The sequence below is a fragment of the Dermochelys coriacea genome, chromosome 16 (genome assembly GCF_009764565.3).
Source record: "Dermochelys coriacea isolate rDerCor1 chromosome 16, rDerCor1.pri.v4, whole genome shotgun sequence".
Taxonomy (NCBI): domain Eukaryota; kingdom Metazoa; phylum Chordata; order Testudines; family Dermochelyidae; genus Dermochelys; species Dermochelys coriacea.
The window spans coordinates 8,059,518-8,075,995 of record NC_050083.1 but is presented as its reverse complement, the minus strand read 5'-3'; the positions used below and the strand labels follow the sequence as shown (position 1 = coordinate 8,075,995).

The 16,478-nt window shown below is 50.1% G+C and overlaps 1 protein-coding gene across 4 annotated transcripts in view; it reads left to right on the top strand.

Moving 5' to 3' along the window:
• The window catches only part of WHRN (whirlin), a 117,086-nt gene that overhangs the window by 87,824 nt on the left and 12,784 nt on the right, over positions 1 to 16,478 (top strand). For 3 of the 4 annotated variants that reach the window (XM_043498754.1, XM_038374934.2, XM_038374931.2), the window contains 2 exons: positions 1,258 to 1,290; positions 16,095 to 16,166. In XM_043498754.1, coding sequence (XP_043354689.1) covers positions 1,258 to 1,290; positions 16,095 to 16,166 — 105 coding nt within the window. The remainder of the gene's footprint in view (positions 1 to 1,257; positions 1,291 to 16,094; positions 16,167 to 16,478) is intronic. The other variant, XM_038374933.2, reaches the window with a different exon arrangement.

The following is a 16,478-nucleotide window of genomic DNA, read 5'->3' as shown; positions in this document are numbered from 1 at the left end:
GCCAACAGGGGAGAAGCAGAGGGGCCTTTCTTGGGGATGAGGCAGCCCGATCTGAGCTCCGAGCATAAGTTTCATGGCACTGGGCGTGGTTTTTCAGACTTTAATGGGAGTCCATAGTTAATACCTCCTGCACCACCTGGGCTGGATTAAAGCAGCATGCTGGATCAAGGGGGTAGCAATAGCTCAGTGGTTTGAGTATTGGCCTGCTAAACCCAGGGTTGTGAGTTCAATCCTTGAGGGGGCCATTTATTGGGCCAAAAATTGGGGATTGGTCCTGCTTTGAGCAGGGGGTTAGACTAGATGACCTCCTGAGGTTCCTTTCAACCCTGATACTCTATGATTTGGATGATTTTCTACATTTCTAAGCCAAACAGGAGACTCCAGAGTCACCCTGGGGCATAGGAGGTTGCTGGCAAAATATCTCCAGAACTGTGAAAGGCAGGAGAGGGTGCTGGCAAATAACAATCCTCAACGAGGAGTGGGATTAGCTCTTTGAAGTCAAATGATTACCAGGGGGATAGGGAATGTGGGAAAATATGGGTGACCCCTTCAGAACCCAAATGGGCAGATGGATGCATTCCTGCCTTCATCTACCACTCTCCAGCCACCGATTGATCCCTGCTTCTGGTACATGGGATAGAGCTTCAGAATGTGGGAGTCAGGGTGAGCAGCCCCCTCCCAAATTACACCCTGTTCGGAGCACATGGAGCCATACCCCATAGGAATCAATGGGATTGCCTGGGGTGTAAATCAGCCCCGGGTTTGCCCCAAGGTCTGTAGGGAAGCCAGGGCATGAAAAACAACCACTCCTCAGACAATCCTTGCTCTTCCTTTCCACACGTGAGACTTGCAGCCTCAGTCTAGTGCTACCAGTGTGGCCAGATCAGCCAGCTCCTGTAACTCCCCCACCCCTAAAATGCCAATCCTTTGCTTTAACTCTGCCCAGTAATGCCGAAGGAGGAGATGACAGAGGGGGAACTCAAGGGGGCCAGTTATTTCTGTGCAAACCAAGAAAGGGCCCACGCAGTCCACCGATGCTAGTTGTCTGGCCCCATCTCCCTGCTCTTCTCTCTGAACGGGGCGATTGCTGCCTTTATTTGAATGCATTGGAGAGAACCCAATGCACGTTCCATGGGATGGCAAGGTTGGGGGCGGGAAGGGGGTTGTGCAGTGTTTTCTTCGTGTTATTCGTTTGTTCTGCTTCCTCCCTAACATTTTGTTTTTCCCTTTTATGTCTGTTTGAATGTGTTCCCCCAGGAGCGGCTCTTGTGGCTAATAGACCTGATGGAGGTAGGGCCCTTTCAGTGGGGTGGGGAGTTGTGTGCTGTGGTTTCCATAGTGAAAGGGATGGGGGAGTGGGGGGGGCATAATTCACTTGTTGGCTGCCAGAGGCTGGTGCCTTCCTGTTCGGTGTTTGCTTTCACTTCATTTGCCTCTGCCAGCTCTCAGCCCTTCCTCTCCCTCCCTGCCACTTGTGCTGGGGCAGCGATGCTTGGAGCTCCAGTGTAGACACGGCTCTGAAGTCTTTACTGCCATGCCCTCTGTCCCGATTCGGGCCACATCAAAATGCTGGCACCCTGTCTACATTAAAGCTCCCAGTGCACTTGATGGTGCAACAGTGGGAGATTTGAAGGGCAAGTTCAGTGCCCGTTTCCTGGGCTGATCTGATCTATCCCTGATTGTCCTTTCTACCTACTGTCTCATTCCAGCTTGTCTACCTTTGTACCTGCTCCTTCCAACATGGCACCACATCTGTCTGCTGCTCTAGTCCGGTAATCAGCCAGTCTATGCCCTGGCTGGGGGGTCACATTGGCCATCTAGGGCAGGCCACATTGGCCATCTTAGGTCCACATTGTCTTTGATTCAAGCGCCATAAAGAGCAATACATAATAGCATGGGTTCTTAACCTAGGGGGCGCGACCACTCTCCTTTTTTGGTATGGCTAGATGTGGGGAGGGTCTCAAAATGTTTGGGGGAGGGGCTCCTGAAACTGTATTCTGTTGTACCATGGGCACTAGGACAGAACTGGTTGAGAAGCCCGGCTGCAATTTGTACTGCAATTCTAATCCATCCGCAGAACATCTTCCAGACACACTGAGCCCCAAAAGGCTGCAACCAGGGCAGAATCATACACGACAGCAGGCTGAATTACAGGGTGCAGGTGTGTAAAAACACTGGTCCAAACTCATCCCCAGTGCAGCTCTGCTGACCTGCAGGGGCTGAGTCTGACCCCACTGTATGGTGAATGATTGCAAGGTCTCATTTGTGAGGCTGAGCACATCCAGTAATGGACCTTTAAAAGCCCCTTCTATCTTGCAGGGAGGAATCTCAAGGTTATTGGATGGAATTCACCCTGCAGGGCAGGTGGAATCTTAACGCACCTGGACTGTAGCTGGTGTAGTAATTGGTTTCAGTGGAACTGCACCTGCATTTGGACCACTTGAAGTTAGTCCCTGCGGAGATAAATTCATACCTGTTTGATGAAATGTGCTTCGAGTGAGCAGTGGACTAATGAGAACTACCTCACTGGATGACTCTGCTTCAGAGTGCTTTGCTAACCCCTGACTTTGCTTGCTATGAACTCTTGTCAGTGTCTCCTTTGGTGCAGATGGGCTTAGTATCCCTTGCTCTGGATGTGAGCTAGGGGGTCATCTCTGGGGAAAGAGGAGGAACTTTATAAATGTCTCATGCTGTGCACTCCCTCCCCGCCCCCCCCCCCCACATCTAATGACCCCTGCTCTCTGGGAAATCCAGTAGATTGTCAGAATGCTCCCATGAAGAGGGGATAACGCAGTATTTGGTGAAAGGTGCTATTCAGACTGGGAAGTTAGCACAATGAAGGTTAAATGGAGTAATTGGGGTCCATTAGCCAATGTATATATGTTAGCTGTAGTATACAGCATGTTAATAGGTAGTATGCTCATGGTATTTACATATATGGGTATTAGGAAGTTGTGTTAATTGAATGTATTACTCGCTTTCCACAGTTCTCTTCACCCATGTTACCTATCCCACAGAACTTCGCAAAACTGAAGGCAACTTTGGAATTAAAAAAGAGGAAACTTGTCAAGGCAAAGGTGCATGAACATTTCGTACCAAGTACAGCCAGAGAGTGCTTTTGTTATGGCTCATCAACGCTTGGAATATAGCATTCAAAATGAGATCTGGAAAGTATAGGGAGGTACCAAGGACAAGCTGGCACAAAGTAGTGGGACAAACTTAAATTTTAAGTGATGTGTAAAGAGTTTTGTAACTTGTAACATCACACTATCAGTTCTACTAGCTGAAATGTCTAACTTTGAAGCACACCTTCAGTGTAAAGTGAACTTGCTCCAAGGTAAGAATTTGCTTCCTGGAAGCAGGGCATGTATATCTCGTTTTCGTATTTTAGTACTTTGTCTTTAGACAATACATTTGGCTACGTTTGGTTATTTGGTCTCTTGGACATTTTTAAGAATGAACCGCGCTGGTAGTTAGATGATTAGCTACCCCTTTTAATCACTAGTTTGTATGACAATGCGTTTGGCAAAGCAGAAACTTGGGACGTGCCACTTCACACCAAACTAAGGGCCAGATTTTTATTTTATTTACACCAGCAGAAAATCCAGTGTATATATGTGGGCTTAAGTACAGTTACTTGAGATATACCTCGGTATAACTGAGAGCAGTCTCTGACCCTCTATCCGATAAAGGGACTTACTTACATGAGCCACGGGGATCACATGATTCGATCTGGTGTGCAGGCCCTCTATATTCCTTCCCATCATGGGGGATGTGTCACCCCCAGGTAGTAGTAGTAATAATAATACTTTGTAACTAAATCATTGTAAGTGACCAAAGCATTTGCTATGGTGAATGAGTGGTGTTGTCCCTATTTCACAGATGGGGAAACTGAGGCACAGAAAGGGGAACTGCCCAGTTTGAGATGTTGGCAAATAGCATAGACAGTTGCGTGAGTATGCTTTGGTCTGTTATGAAATATATTCAAGAGACTAAATCACCAATATCAGTCAGGTTTATTGCTATAAGCCAATCATAATATAGTACAAGAAAAAGATTTAGTATGATGCCAGTCCCTGGGAAGCCATCTCGTGCAGCTTTGTTACATTCACCTTATGTAAGACCGTGTGCTCCCAGAGTTTCACATTTCAACCAGTCGTATTTACAGGATGATTTTCCAAGTTACAAAGGTCTTTTTTTTCTGTTCCTCTCCTTATCTTTGTTTTGGATACTAGCATTTCAGGTGCTGGGTCATGAAAGTCCCTCCCCAGCTTATACCAAGACAGAGAGCAAATGTATCTCAATTTTGACAAGTTCCTATCTGCTGATGCCAGTTGTTCTATTGCAGGGCACTGTGGGATGTAGCTTTGCATGAATAACAGAACTCTGGGAGAAGCATAGGCCAATGTAGCTCTTATAATGGCCAGGCGTTCGTATAATGTGGTATATGTTAGGCTAGGATGTGTGTATTCCCTAGCAAAGGTCATACAGCAAAACAGTGATAAAGCCAGGAACAAGGCCTAGACCTCCAGAGTGCCAGGCTTTCCGGGTGCTGGTGCCTTGAATGAGGCGAAGTGTGGTGTGGTGTCATCCCCTTTCCAGTGGTGAGGAAGGCTGGTGTCACCAGGTCCACTTTGACACCCCGGATCCATTTGACTGCTCCTTGATTCACCATGATAGCCACCAGACCCTTACTTGGGACTCAAGGTGTGTGGAATATGGGAGGCCGTGGTACTAACACTGTGCCCCCTTCAGCTCCAAATCTCTCAGGCACCCCACATCTGGCAGCAGTCCCCACCACTAAATAGCACCTTCCCTAGTGTTGAGATGGCAGCAGCAGTGCCGAAGGATTCCCCACCAAAGGGCCCTATCCACCATCTTGGAGGTCACTGGGAGCCTTTTGACTGGCTGCGATGAGAGTTGGATTGGGTTCCGGTCCATCCCTGGGGCATCTGCACTGAAGTCAATGGAGTTACGTTAGGCGCGGATCTACCCCAAAGGCTACCTCTCCAGTGCCCAAAAGCCCTGCGGCAGCAAGTCTCAGAGCCCTGTCAACGGACGCAGGCTTGCGGGGCTCAAGCTAGGGGGCTAAAACTAGCCGTGTCAACTTTCCTGTTCAGGCTGGAGCTGGGACTCTGAGACCCACCCCACTTGCCAGGTTTCAGAGCCCGAGTGAGAACAGCTAAATGGCTATTTTTAGCCCCATAGCACAAACCCAGGAGCCGGAGTGAGTTGGCCTGGCCTCTGAAATTCACTTCTGTGGGGGAGGGGTGGGAGTGGGGTTGCAGTGTAGACGTACCCTAAGAGTCCCCTCAGCTCTCCAATCTGCAGGCTAATGATTCATAGATATTAAGGTCAGAAGGGACCATTATGATCATCTAGTCCAACCTCCTGCACAATGCAGGCCACAGAATCTCACCCACCCACTCCTGCGATAAACCTCTCACCTATGTCTGATTTCAGAGTAGCAGCCGTGTTAGTCTGTATTCGCAAAAAGAAAAGGAGGACTTGTGGCACCTTAGAGACTAACAAATTTATTTGAGCATAAGCTTTCGTGAGCTACAGCTCACTTCATTGGATGCATTTGGTAGAAAATATAGAGGGGAGATTTATATATATTTATATAAATCTCCCCTCTGTATTTTCCACCAAATGCATCCGATGAAGTGAGCTGTAGCTCACGAAAGCTTATGCTCAAATAAATTTGTTAGTCTCTAAGGTGCCACAAGTACTCCTTTTCTTTTTACCTATGTCTGAGTTATTGAAGTCCTCAAATCATGGTTTAAAGACTTCAAGGAGCAGAGAATCCTCCAGCAAGTGACCTGGGCCCCATGCTGCAGAGGAAGGCGAAAAACCCCCAGGGCCTCTTCCAATCTGCTCTGGAGAAAAATTCCTTCCCAACCCCAAATATGGCGCTCAGCTAAACCCTGAGCATATGGGCAAGATTCACCAACCAGATACCCAGGAAAGAATTCTCTGTAGTAACTCAGATCCCACCCCATCTAACATCCCAAACTTCTGAATGAGCTGGTCAATTCGAGGATCACTAGCCTCTTCTAAACTTGCGAGGTGTGATATGTTATGGGATGCATGAAGTTCACCCCCAGGCAAGCCAAGTCCTAATTAAACCTCTCAGTAATGCTGATTAGCTGGAGGCTGACCTATGGCCCAGCCAGACCTGGTTATCACCTCCTAGTTTAATGCGTCTTTGGCTCTCTGCTCAGTTCTGCAAAGCAGGGGTTAATTGTACAATGTAATAATCAGCTGCTGCCTCTTGATCACAGGGGCTCAGGTATTGTAGAATTTGCTTAAAAACAAGCCGGTCCTTAGGGATTTGGAGAGGGGTTTGGGTTTTTCCCAGCTGTGTAATTATTATGATTACAAAATTGAAATCTACACTGATTTTATGTGGTCATTATTTCGTAGCAAATGTAGTGCCAGATTGACAGACAGCAGAGTTCTCTATACAGACCCCAATCCTGCAAGGAGCCGAGCAGCTCCTGGGAGGCGCTCGGCACCAGGATGGATTGGGCCCTGTAGCTCCAGAACAGACACTGCGTAGAGGACAGCAGTGTCCTCCCACATCCTGACCCCTGCGAATAAGCATGAACTCCATTCTGGGTGGAACAACTCATTGCAGGAGATGGGGAGGGTAACTTGATCTCCTTGTCCATTCATCCTTGAGTGACCATGCTCACCAGTAGCTGAAAAGGCCTAGTTTGGGGTTGGGTTCAGAACAAAGTTTCAGTTTTGGTTCTTATTTTACCCAGAATGGATCAGCCATTAAAGGGACAGAGGTCTAAATAAAAGTGTGGCGGGGTTGTCTAGTGATTAGAGCAAGGGGCTGGGTGTCAAGACTTCTGGACCCTGCATCTAACTCCGCCACCAACCCCAGGGAATGATCACAAAAGTCACTTATTGTCCTGTGCCTCAGTTTCCCAACTGTAAAGTTAGACTAGTATATTGCCTTGCCACCCTGGGGAGGGACCAGTGACTTGATAGACTTAATTAATTAATATCTGGGAAGTGCTTTGAGACCCTCAAATGGAAGGTGCTTGAGAACAACTGGAAAAGGTGTTAGAATGATCCCAGGTTCCTCAGGTGGTGAAACAAAATGCCTGTTTTCCCAGTCACTTTGCCTGCCTGTTTCCCGTGTCCTGAAGAAATGATGGGTTGTAGCTGTTGTATCTTAAATCCACATAGAGGGAAGATTAGACGGGGACTATAAATTATCTCAGTTCATCTCCTCCAAATTTACCATTCAGCAGTGACCTTTCTGTTCACCCTGAAAACTTAGTTCTGAGACTGAAGTTCTAGAAGTGCTCTCAGATTCCACACTTCTCAGTATAATTAACTCAAATAATGAAGCAAGAGGACCAATTAATTCACTTAACAATGTAATGGGGCTGGAGGTGGGTCTCTGCTAACATCACCATGGAATCTGGAGCTCCCAGACATTTCTTACAAGTAATAATTCACATGAATCTGCAGTGGGTTTAGATAGCATCTCAGTAGAAGCACAAGGAATTTTGGCAGGAAATCACAATTCTGCTTGCTGTGGCTGAAAGAATAGAGTCCGACGTTTTAAGGTGTTTCATGAAAGGTCTTCCACCCCTTCACCCCACCTGCGTATTCGGGGAAGGCAGCATGATCCAGAGCAGTGGTTCTCAACCAGGGGTACATGTACCTCTGGGGGTACGCAAAAATCTTCCAGGGGGTATGTCATCTCATCTAGATATTTGCCTAGTTTTACAACATGCTACATAAAAAGTACTAGCAAAGTCAGCACAAACTAAAATTTCATACAGACAAAATGAGAAAGGAAGCTAATTTCCATGGGTTAGAAGGAAACAGTTGAACCATGCCAAGAAGCCCCCCAGGTGGGATATCTGTTATCTCCTGTGCTAAAATGACATTGATGTGTAGTGTAGCTCAGAGGTGTCAAGCTACACACCAGAAATGGTCGCCTTTCAGCCCAGGGCAAAGTGATCCCAGTTGTATAGCAATATATGTTAGTAAAGCGCAGTGGGACTTGAGAATATAAAATACATCTCCATATAAGTAGTTATTTTATTATTGCCCTGTGTCCATGCCCATGTTGTTAGTACTACTGTTGGAAAAACTTTGACAAACTTTGTTTTGTCAAAATTGAAATGTTCTGTGGACACAGTTTGATTTGACGAACTTCCAACAGAAACCAGGCTTCCACTGGTTTCCTGCCATCTTGCCTACCCACCTCCCCGGCAGACCACCTGTAGGCTGCCAGGGAACTGAGAGCCTGGTATCCCTGGGCTGTCCAGGGTGGGGGGCTCAGTGGCAGAATAAAACCAGATTTCAAAATACCAAAATCCTCCTCGAAACAGAATGACCTTTCTCTGTCGTTAGCAATAACTGGAAAAAAGGAGGTGCTAATTTTTAACAGTGAGTTTAATTAACCATTGAAACCAATGGCCAAGGAATGTGGTAGATTCTCCATCACTTTTACAGCAAGATAGGATATATTTCTAAAAGATTACACCCTAGCTCTGCTACAGGTTAGGCTCAGTACAGAAATCAGTGGGTGAAATTCTCTGGCCTGTGCTCTGCCGGGGTCAGACTGGATGATCACAAAGGCCCCTTCTGCCCTTAGGATCCATGAATAATGTATATTAGAGGGAGAAGAAATAGACTGTTGATAGGAGCAGAGCTATTTCTAAACACTTGTTTTTCAAAGCTGTGGCATGGGGCCTCAGTGGCCTTTTAAAGTGAGAGCCAATAAAACCTGATCTTAAAATAGAGTGAGCTCCTAAAGGCACGTTTTTGCTTAAAAGCCATTACCTTTTACAGCCAGGAGCAATTTCTATTTTGCCCAGAAATATTAGGCATAAGGGAAATCCAGTCCTCTTTTAGGGCAGCTCAGCAAAAAATGGAACCATATTTATATCGCCACACAGACGGGCCGAAAACAGCCAGGGTCAGCAGTATTGTTGGCAAGGCCTAGGCATGGAGCAGCCCGGGGGCTACTGAGAACCCCCTAGCAGCAAAGAGAAGACTGGCAGGCTGCCTTGACTCAATGAGCATGTCCCCCTTGCACCCAGTGCCTGGCATGTCTGGAGACAGACAGCCCGCCAACTCTTTCCCTGAAATGCCCATTACTATGGCAGAACATTTCGGAGGTATCTCCAGCTGAGATCCAGTACAGGAACAGCCCGGTTGAAATAGAGATGGCGTGGAATGGGTGTAAAAGCACAGGAGCCCTGTAGTCTCTGCCAGAGTAAACCAATGGGGTGTATCCTCATGGGTAGAGCCCTACCAAATTTGCAGTTATGAAAAAACACGTCACAGACCATGAAATCTGGTCTTTTGTGTCATTTTACCCTGTCCTATACAGATTCCACAGAGGAGACAAGTGGGGGGGGGCGGTATTGCCACCCTTACTTCTGTGGTGCCGTCAGCACCGGGTGGCCAGAGAGCGGCAGCTGTTAGCCAGCTGCCCAGCTCTGAAGCCAGGAGCAGCGCAGAAGTAAGGATGGCAATACCACAACCCCCACTACAGTAACCTAGCAACTCCCCCCTCCGGCCTCTTTTGGGTCAGGACCCCTACACTTACGACACCGTGAAATTTCATATTTAAATAGCTGAAATCATGAAATTTACAATTTTTTAAATCCTATGGCTGTGAAATTGACCAAAATGGACCATTAATTTGGTAGGGCCCTACTCATGGGCCAGCATAAAGCTTTGCTGCAGTGTAACCCTTGAGAAATCCTCCTGTCCTGCAGGAAGGGAAGGAACTTGGTGCTGTTCCCCCTGCAGCGGGAGAGGGATGGTAAAGGGCACAGTTGCCAGAAAGTCCAGGTCCTGCTGATAATCCAAACTTAGCGAGCTGCACCTGGTCCTTGGCCTGGTTGTTACTGGCAGGGTCTCCCTAGGGGTTCCCTGATCAGTGTGGGCAGGTTTTTTGTTTATTTCCCCTGAGAACCAGGCTAGCCAAATTGTGCTATAGAAACACCCCCTCCCGCCCACTCTCCTCACCCAGCCCATTAGCTCCGAGGCCGATCGCCTGGCTGGTGTAGAACTGCACCCGGATCAGGCAGGGAAAGCAGCAGCCATCCTGCCAGCAGCCCTGTGGCAAGCAGGAGAGCTTTGCAATGCGCGTCCATCAAACCCGAGAGCAAACTCCCCTACCTGTGTAGTGCTGATACTGAGACTGCATATTGGACCAGGTCTTTGGGAAAGGCTTTAGATACCCTGGTGGCCATGGTGTAGGAGTGGGAGCTGTCAGGCCGTCTGTAGCCACACAGGCCTGGTGTGGAAGAGCAGACTTTACTGTCTCTGTAAATACTTTCTCTCTTCACTCCACCTTCCCTTGAAACTTTTTTAGCCCAATGATGTTAAAGGTGGGTCTCGATTCCTGTCTCCTAAGCTTCCCTATTTATAAGGCTCTGGAGCCTTAATATTTCACCCATCCTGCTAGGGGAAGATCTTTTGAACAGGAACTCAGTGGACTTCACCCTGCAGGGCTTCAGGCTTCAAAGGTGTTGGGAGTCTAGCACAGAGGTGGGCAAACTATGGACCAGGGGCCACATCTGGCCCTCCAGACATTTTAATCCAGCCCTCGAGCTTCCGCCTGGAAGCGGGGTCTGGGGCTTGCCCCGCTTCAGCTGGAGAGTGGGGTCGGGGTCTTGCCCCACTCCGCATAGCTCCTGGAAGCAGCGGCATGTCCCTCTTCCAGCTCCTACGCGTAGGGGCAGCCAAGGGGCTCCACACGCTGCCCCCACCCCAAGTGCCTCCCCCACAGCTCCCATTGGCTGGGAATTGCCAATGGGAGCTGCAGGGGCGGTGCCTGGGCACAGGGCAGCACACAGAGCTGCCTGGCTGTGCCTCCACAGGGAAGCCGGAGGGAGACATGCCGCTGTTTCTTGGAGCCGCTTGAGGTAAGCGCCACCTGGAGCCTGCACCCCTGATCCCCTCCCGTGCCCCTGCCCCAGCCCTGATCCCCCTTCTGCCCTCTGAACCCCTTGGTTCCAGCAAGGAGCACCCTCCTGCACCCCCAACTCCTCATCCCCAGCCCCACCCCAGAGCCCGCACCCCCAGCTGGAGCCCTCACGCCCTCCTGCACCCCACCTCCAATTTCGTGAGCCTTCATGGCCCACCATACAATTTCCATACCCAGATGTGGCCCTCGAGCCAAAAAGTTTGCCCACCCCTGGTCTAGCATGTGCATTTTGGAAGCTCTCCGGGCTGCATGTGGCTGGTGAACTGTTAACGTCCTGGCTCATGTGGCAGCCTGAAAGCTTGGAGCTCTTGTCTCTGGCACATCAGGCAAGCAATTGAAAGTCTGGCCAGGGAAGGGTTACAGACCCAGCTGCCTCCCTCCCACAGCGACATATGGAGGGGACTGGAAATGCCACCACTTCCTGTGTGGTTATTGACAAGCCATGGTGGGATTATAGGCTTAGGGGCAGCAGCTGGAGATCGTATCATGGAGGAGACGATGATATTTAAAAAAAGAAAAGGAGTACTTGTGGCACCTTAGAGACTAACAAATTTATTAGAGCATAAGCTTTTGTGGCTCTCTCCTGCGAGGGGGTACGGAACAGGGGTAAAAAGGTGCAGCTCACAGCAGGTGCTTAGCCCACTTCTGAATTTGGCCCAGTAACTGTGTCCCCCTCCTCTGTTGGATCGCATGGGTGGGGGATGACTGAAGTTCACGCTCCCTAAAATTGTCTCTTCTTGAAATCACTGTCTCCCCCCCCCCCCGCCTCCACAGACATCCACTGGCCCACCGTAACCCCTTCAAGCAATCAGACCTTCCTGAAATTCCCACCCCACGGCTAGCCAGGCTGGGACTGAGGATGAACCATCCCCTATCCATTAATGGGGCTATCTTTCCCCAAAGCCTCACCCCACTGAAACCCATCTTTCTTGCCAAATAACCCTTGGCCCAATACTGGGCTAGCTTGCCCTGAAACAAAGGCTTTCTGCTTTTTAATCCTGCAGGTGTGTCCAGCTGTGGGACGGGCTCCCATGCTACCACTTTTCCCATTGCTCTCAAACCATGTCCATGCATGTCCTTGTTCTCCCCCGTCCCCTATTCCCTCTCCTAAAGCTGCAGAGAGGAGAAGCAATTTCTTCAAATGTTTTCCCTGCCTAGAGTGCCTGCTGGGTCTGTTTTGGATGCGAATCATCTAACAGGAGGAAGGCCCTGGGCTGAGAGCTTTCCAGCCGATGGGGAAATGCACATGTACCACAGATTCAAACAAACCAGTTGTTTATCCGACACTAGGCAACGTGCGGCTAAACACAGACTGGACCCTGCCCGTGCCAGCACAAATGAACCAACAGCCTCATAATGCGAGTGAAAGGAGATATGCTGTGGATCAGTGTTTCTGCAGATGCAAACTGCCTGATTGTTGACTTAATTGCGGAAGGCAGGCGAGATCAGTCTAAATCGAAGTGGGCTTAGTGGCATTTTGCTAATCCAGCAGGAGCTGTATATTATTCTTTCTAAATGCTCCTGCCATGAGAATAAACTGGTTCCTATGGGAATACAAATGACATTTGATTTGCTTGTTAATTAGCCCCCCTCTGGGCTACACACTTCACCTGGTTGGCGAACTGTCATTGAGCATGAGTGTGAATCCTGGTGCAAATGCCGCTCCCTTGTTATAGAGATCCCATCGTGCTTATATATGGGGCACATGGATCCTAGCACCAGTGCCCCCGCGCCCTCCCCCAGTAGATAGATCCCATTGCACTCATGGCCTGTGGGTGTGGATCTGAGCGCTAGTGCACAGCGGTTCTCCAGGGCTGGGAAGGAGAGGATCCAGTTGACTGGGTTCCCTCCAGATGACAGCGTGTTGGAGAACATGATTTGCTCTTGCCTGGCCTCGTGGGATCAAGAGGTGTTATAACCACAATGCAGAGCCCATGTGCTCTCCTGTGTGTCACTTCCATCTCCAGGGGAGCAAGGCTGCAGGGCTTGGATACTACAGTGCTGGGTGCTATTGGAACCCAGGAGTTTCACCCCAAGGAGCTCTCTCCACCACTGCCCTCCCTCGGGTTTCCTGCGGGAGGAAGCCAATTTAAATCCTGCAAGCAGCCGCTACCCTGCAAATGTCACCCACACACCTCCTGGGTGTGATGGTCTGTCCCAGCCAGTGGCACTGAGACCATTTAGAGAGAGATTAATGAGTCTGCTCTACAGCCTTAGCGAAGGGCCGTGTGGCTTTTAGCTCATGTAGCAGAGGCTCATGCATTTAGCTCTAGAGGTCCCAGGTTCGATCCCACTCGCCAACGAGTGGGGTCTGTCAGTGTTACACAAGCAGGTTGATTCTGGGCTTACCTGCCAGCATTTGGAGCCTGTGCTGGCCCCCTTCTGTCCCCTAGTACCAGTGGGGATATAGTCCCAGTATACCACTCCACTCTGATGCTGTGGAGGACTTGCCACCATCCATCTGAGCCCTCTGCCAGGGTTTACACTGGCCTAAAACCAGGGTGAATCTGATCGTTGGCCTTTTAACCCAATTCTGTCCCCTCCACACAGACAAAATCAAGCCATGCTCTGCAACAAGGCCCTAGCACGCTACTATGGGCAGGGGACACAGCGGCTTGCCTTCTCTCTCCTTCCCTGCCCCCACATGCAGTGAGAATGATGCCCTGGTGTCCCTCCCAGTCTATCAGCGCCAGGGGCCCCACCCAGCAGGGGCCATGCATGTTACAATTCACACTCCCAAGCGTGGAGCACAGTAGAACTCACACGGTCCAGGGCACTCGTGCCTGGATTCACACTCAGGGCCTGCAGGACCAGACGGCAGGAGTCTCACTCTCAGCCTTTCAGAGGCTGAAAGGGGTCAGTTGTGTCCCTTACCCCTGCTGTGCCCAGTGCTTTGAAATCCTAGTGGGTGCTTAGTGCCAGGAGTCACACTTCCAACAGGGAGCTGCTCTAATCAGCAGGGGCCATGGTGGCAGAAAAGTGATGGCTCTAGCCTTGGGACAGGGTCATAGCCCATCTGAGGCAAACTCCCGCCATGTGTTGGAGTCAGATTGGAGCCCAGGGCCCCTGCCCTCCCCTCTGCTGGGCCAGCCGGGACTGTGCCAGCCCATTGTGATGCAGAATGGTCCCTCAGCCTCGCCAATCTGCACAACCCCTCCATGCACGGAAATGACATTTCCCTGAATTCTCCGGTGTTCATTAGCCAGGCGCTCGCTGCTCCGAGCCTCTCTCCTCCGACTGACGTTACCCATCTCTCCCCCGCCCCTGATTGACAGCCCCACTGTGCCGAGAGACTAACGAACTCATTGAATTCTTTTGCTGATTTCTCGGGCTCTGCTGACAGCGTTGACATATTCCAGGCTGTATTTTGACATCTGATCATTAATTTTGGCTATAATTATAATGAAGAAAAAAAACCCAACGCACCCAACATCTGCCATGCATTTGCATCAGAGACTGTCTGGTCTAATTTCGTGTCAGGGTGGTGTATGCGTGGGATGGATGGGGGAGCATCTTGATTTAACCATTTCATTGCCCGCAAAGAGTGGAAGATCCCCCCAGGAAGTGAAAATATGATTGGGTCAAACCACAAGAGTGGCTCAGCTGAGCAAGGGGAGCGACCCAACGGCGCTGGGCTGGCGGGGCATGCAGGCTCCCGAAGAAGCATTTTGCTAGGGGGAAAGCATGGGGAGAAGGACTTGAAATGGAAGGGAATATGGAAAGGGAAGCGCTGCCAAGCTGAAGGGTGATCTCTCTGCAGCGATGCTGCAATTCCTGGCGGAAAGTGAGAGAGAGAGGCCCAGATGCAAAGAGGGAGACCCGCACACTCCACCTCACCTTCTGGGTCCTGAACGCAGTCACGGCAGACTCAGGTCGATTCCGGTCTGAGGCTGTGACCACGCATCTCGGCAGTGCTAAGCTCTCCTGGAGCGGGGTTTGCTTTACTCACCAGGGCAAGTCACTGGAGCAAGGCACCCACACAGGGCTGCCGCTACCGTGGTGGTGGCTCCCACCCCAATACCGACAAGCCCATAGTCCAAAGAGTAACCAGCCCTCCGACCTGGAGAGCGAGACTCAAATGCCCAACGGGGACCAGCAAGGTCATAGCCAGTGCACCTTCTCCGTGTGGGCTTGGCCATGCCCCACCCTCGTTGCTGGCCATGCTTGTCCTCCCCAGGTAGTCTAGAGCAGGAAAGGGACTCCCTGCGCCCCTCCCCAGTCTAGCGCAGCTATGCACCACAATCATCACCTGGTCCTTGGAAGGCTCCATCCCCACCAATCTTTGGAGCGGCACCTCTGAAGACGGCCCAGGCCTAAGTAAAGCAAAGGCAGATCCCAGAGAGATCCACTCACTTGGAAGGACACTTCTCCTACCCTGGTGGCTCTGAGCACTCGATGCTACGTAGATCATAGGCCAAATTCTGCTCTTAACTAACACGAGTGCCTCCTCCATTGAAATCAAGGGCGCTTGCACCCATGAACCAGCGATCAGTCCTCTCTCACCTCTTGCAGACGCTGCACCGGACTGGAGCGTCCCCTTGCTCACAGCGGTGGCACTCCTGATTCCCAGCAGGGTGGGCGAGAGGAGAAGCCAGCCCTTTGGCTTCAGCAAAGGGCTGTGTTTAAAGGGGATGCTGCCAAGATAAAAACCGTGGGCTGGATGGCTACATCCCTTGCTCCCCTAAAATTCCCCACTGCAATTAACAGGAGGGTTGGGGCCATGCAGATGGCAGCAGCAGGCTGCAGGGGTCCCTTGCATTATTAAAACAAACAAATGTAACAACAGTCCAATGCTTGAACCCACAAAACTACTGCTTGAGCTGAAGGCCTTGCCCTCTTAGTCTGCGCATGGGGCAGAAGCAGTCTCCCATCCGGGTTGCTTGCCATAGCTGTTGTGCTTGGATCTCCCATGCTGCAGGGGCGACCTTGCCATGAATACAAACCTTTGTCATTGCAACCGAAAAGCTCCATTTGCTGCAAACCTTTCTGTCCATGTGAGGTTTTCTAAGATTCACCCTAAACCCCTGGGCAGCGTCTCGTGCTAGGCCTCTGCTTTGCTTTGTGTTGCTGTACAGTGCAGTGACTGGCTGTTTTTCCCCTTCCTTTGTGTGCCTAGAACACCGCAGACCTGGAGGGAAGCGGAGAGGGACTCCAAAGCAGTATTAATGCCCTGCCGGACATCTCCCTGGTAAGAGATCTCACCTTCTCTAGCCAGTGCTTCCTCAAAAGGAAACGGATGCTAATTGAAGGCACCATCTTCTCAAATACTTTTCCCCATCACTAACCTGTGGAACTCACTGCAGCAGTGCACAATTGAAACAAATGATGTAGCATAGTTGGAAAAAAGGACTTGGGGTCTGTGAATAAGAACAGCATCCGCAGTTACTGGAGCTAAAAACAGGACTATTCCTCTATCAATCGTCACACTCCAGGGGATATTCAGATTGCTCCTGAGGTCAGGAAGAAGCTTCCAGCCTGTCACCTCCAATCCAGGTGAAAC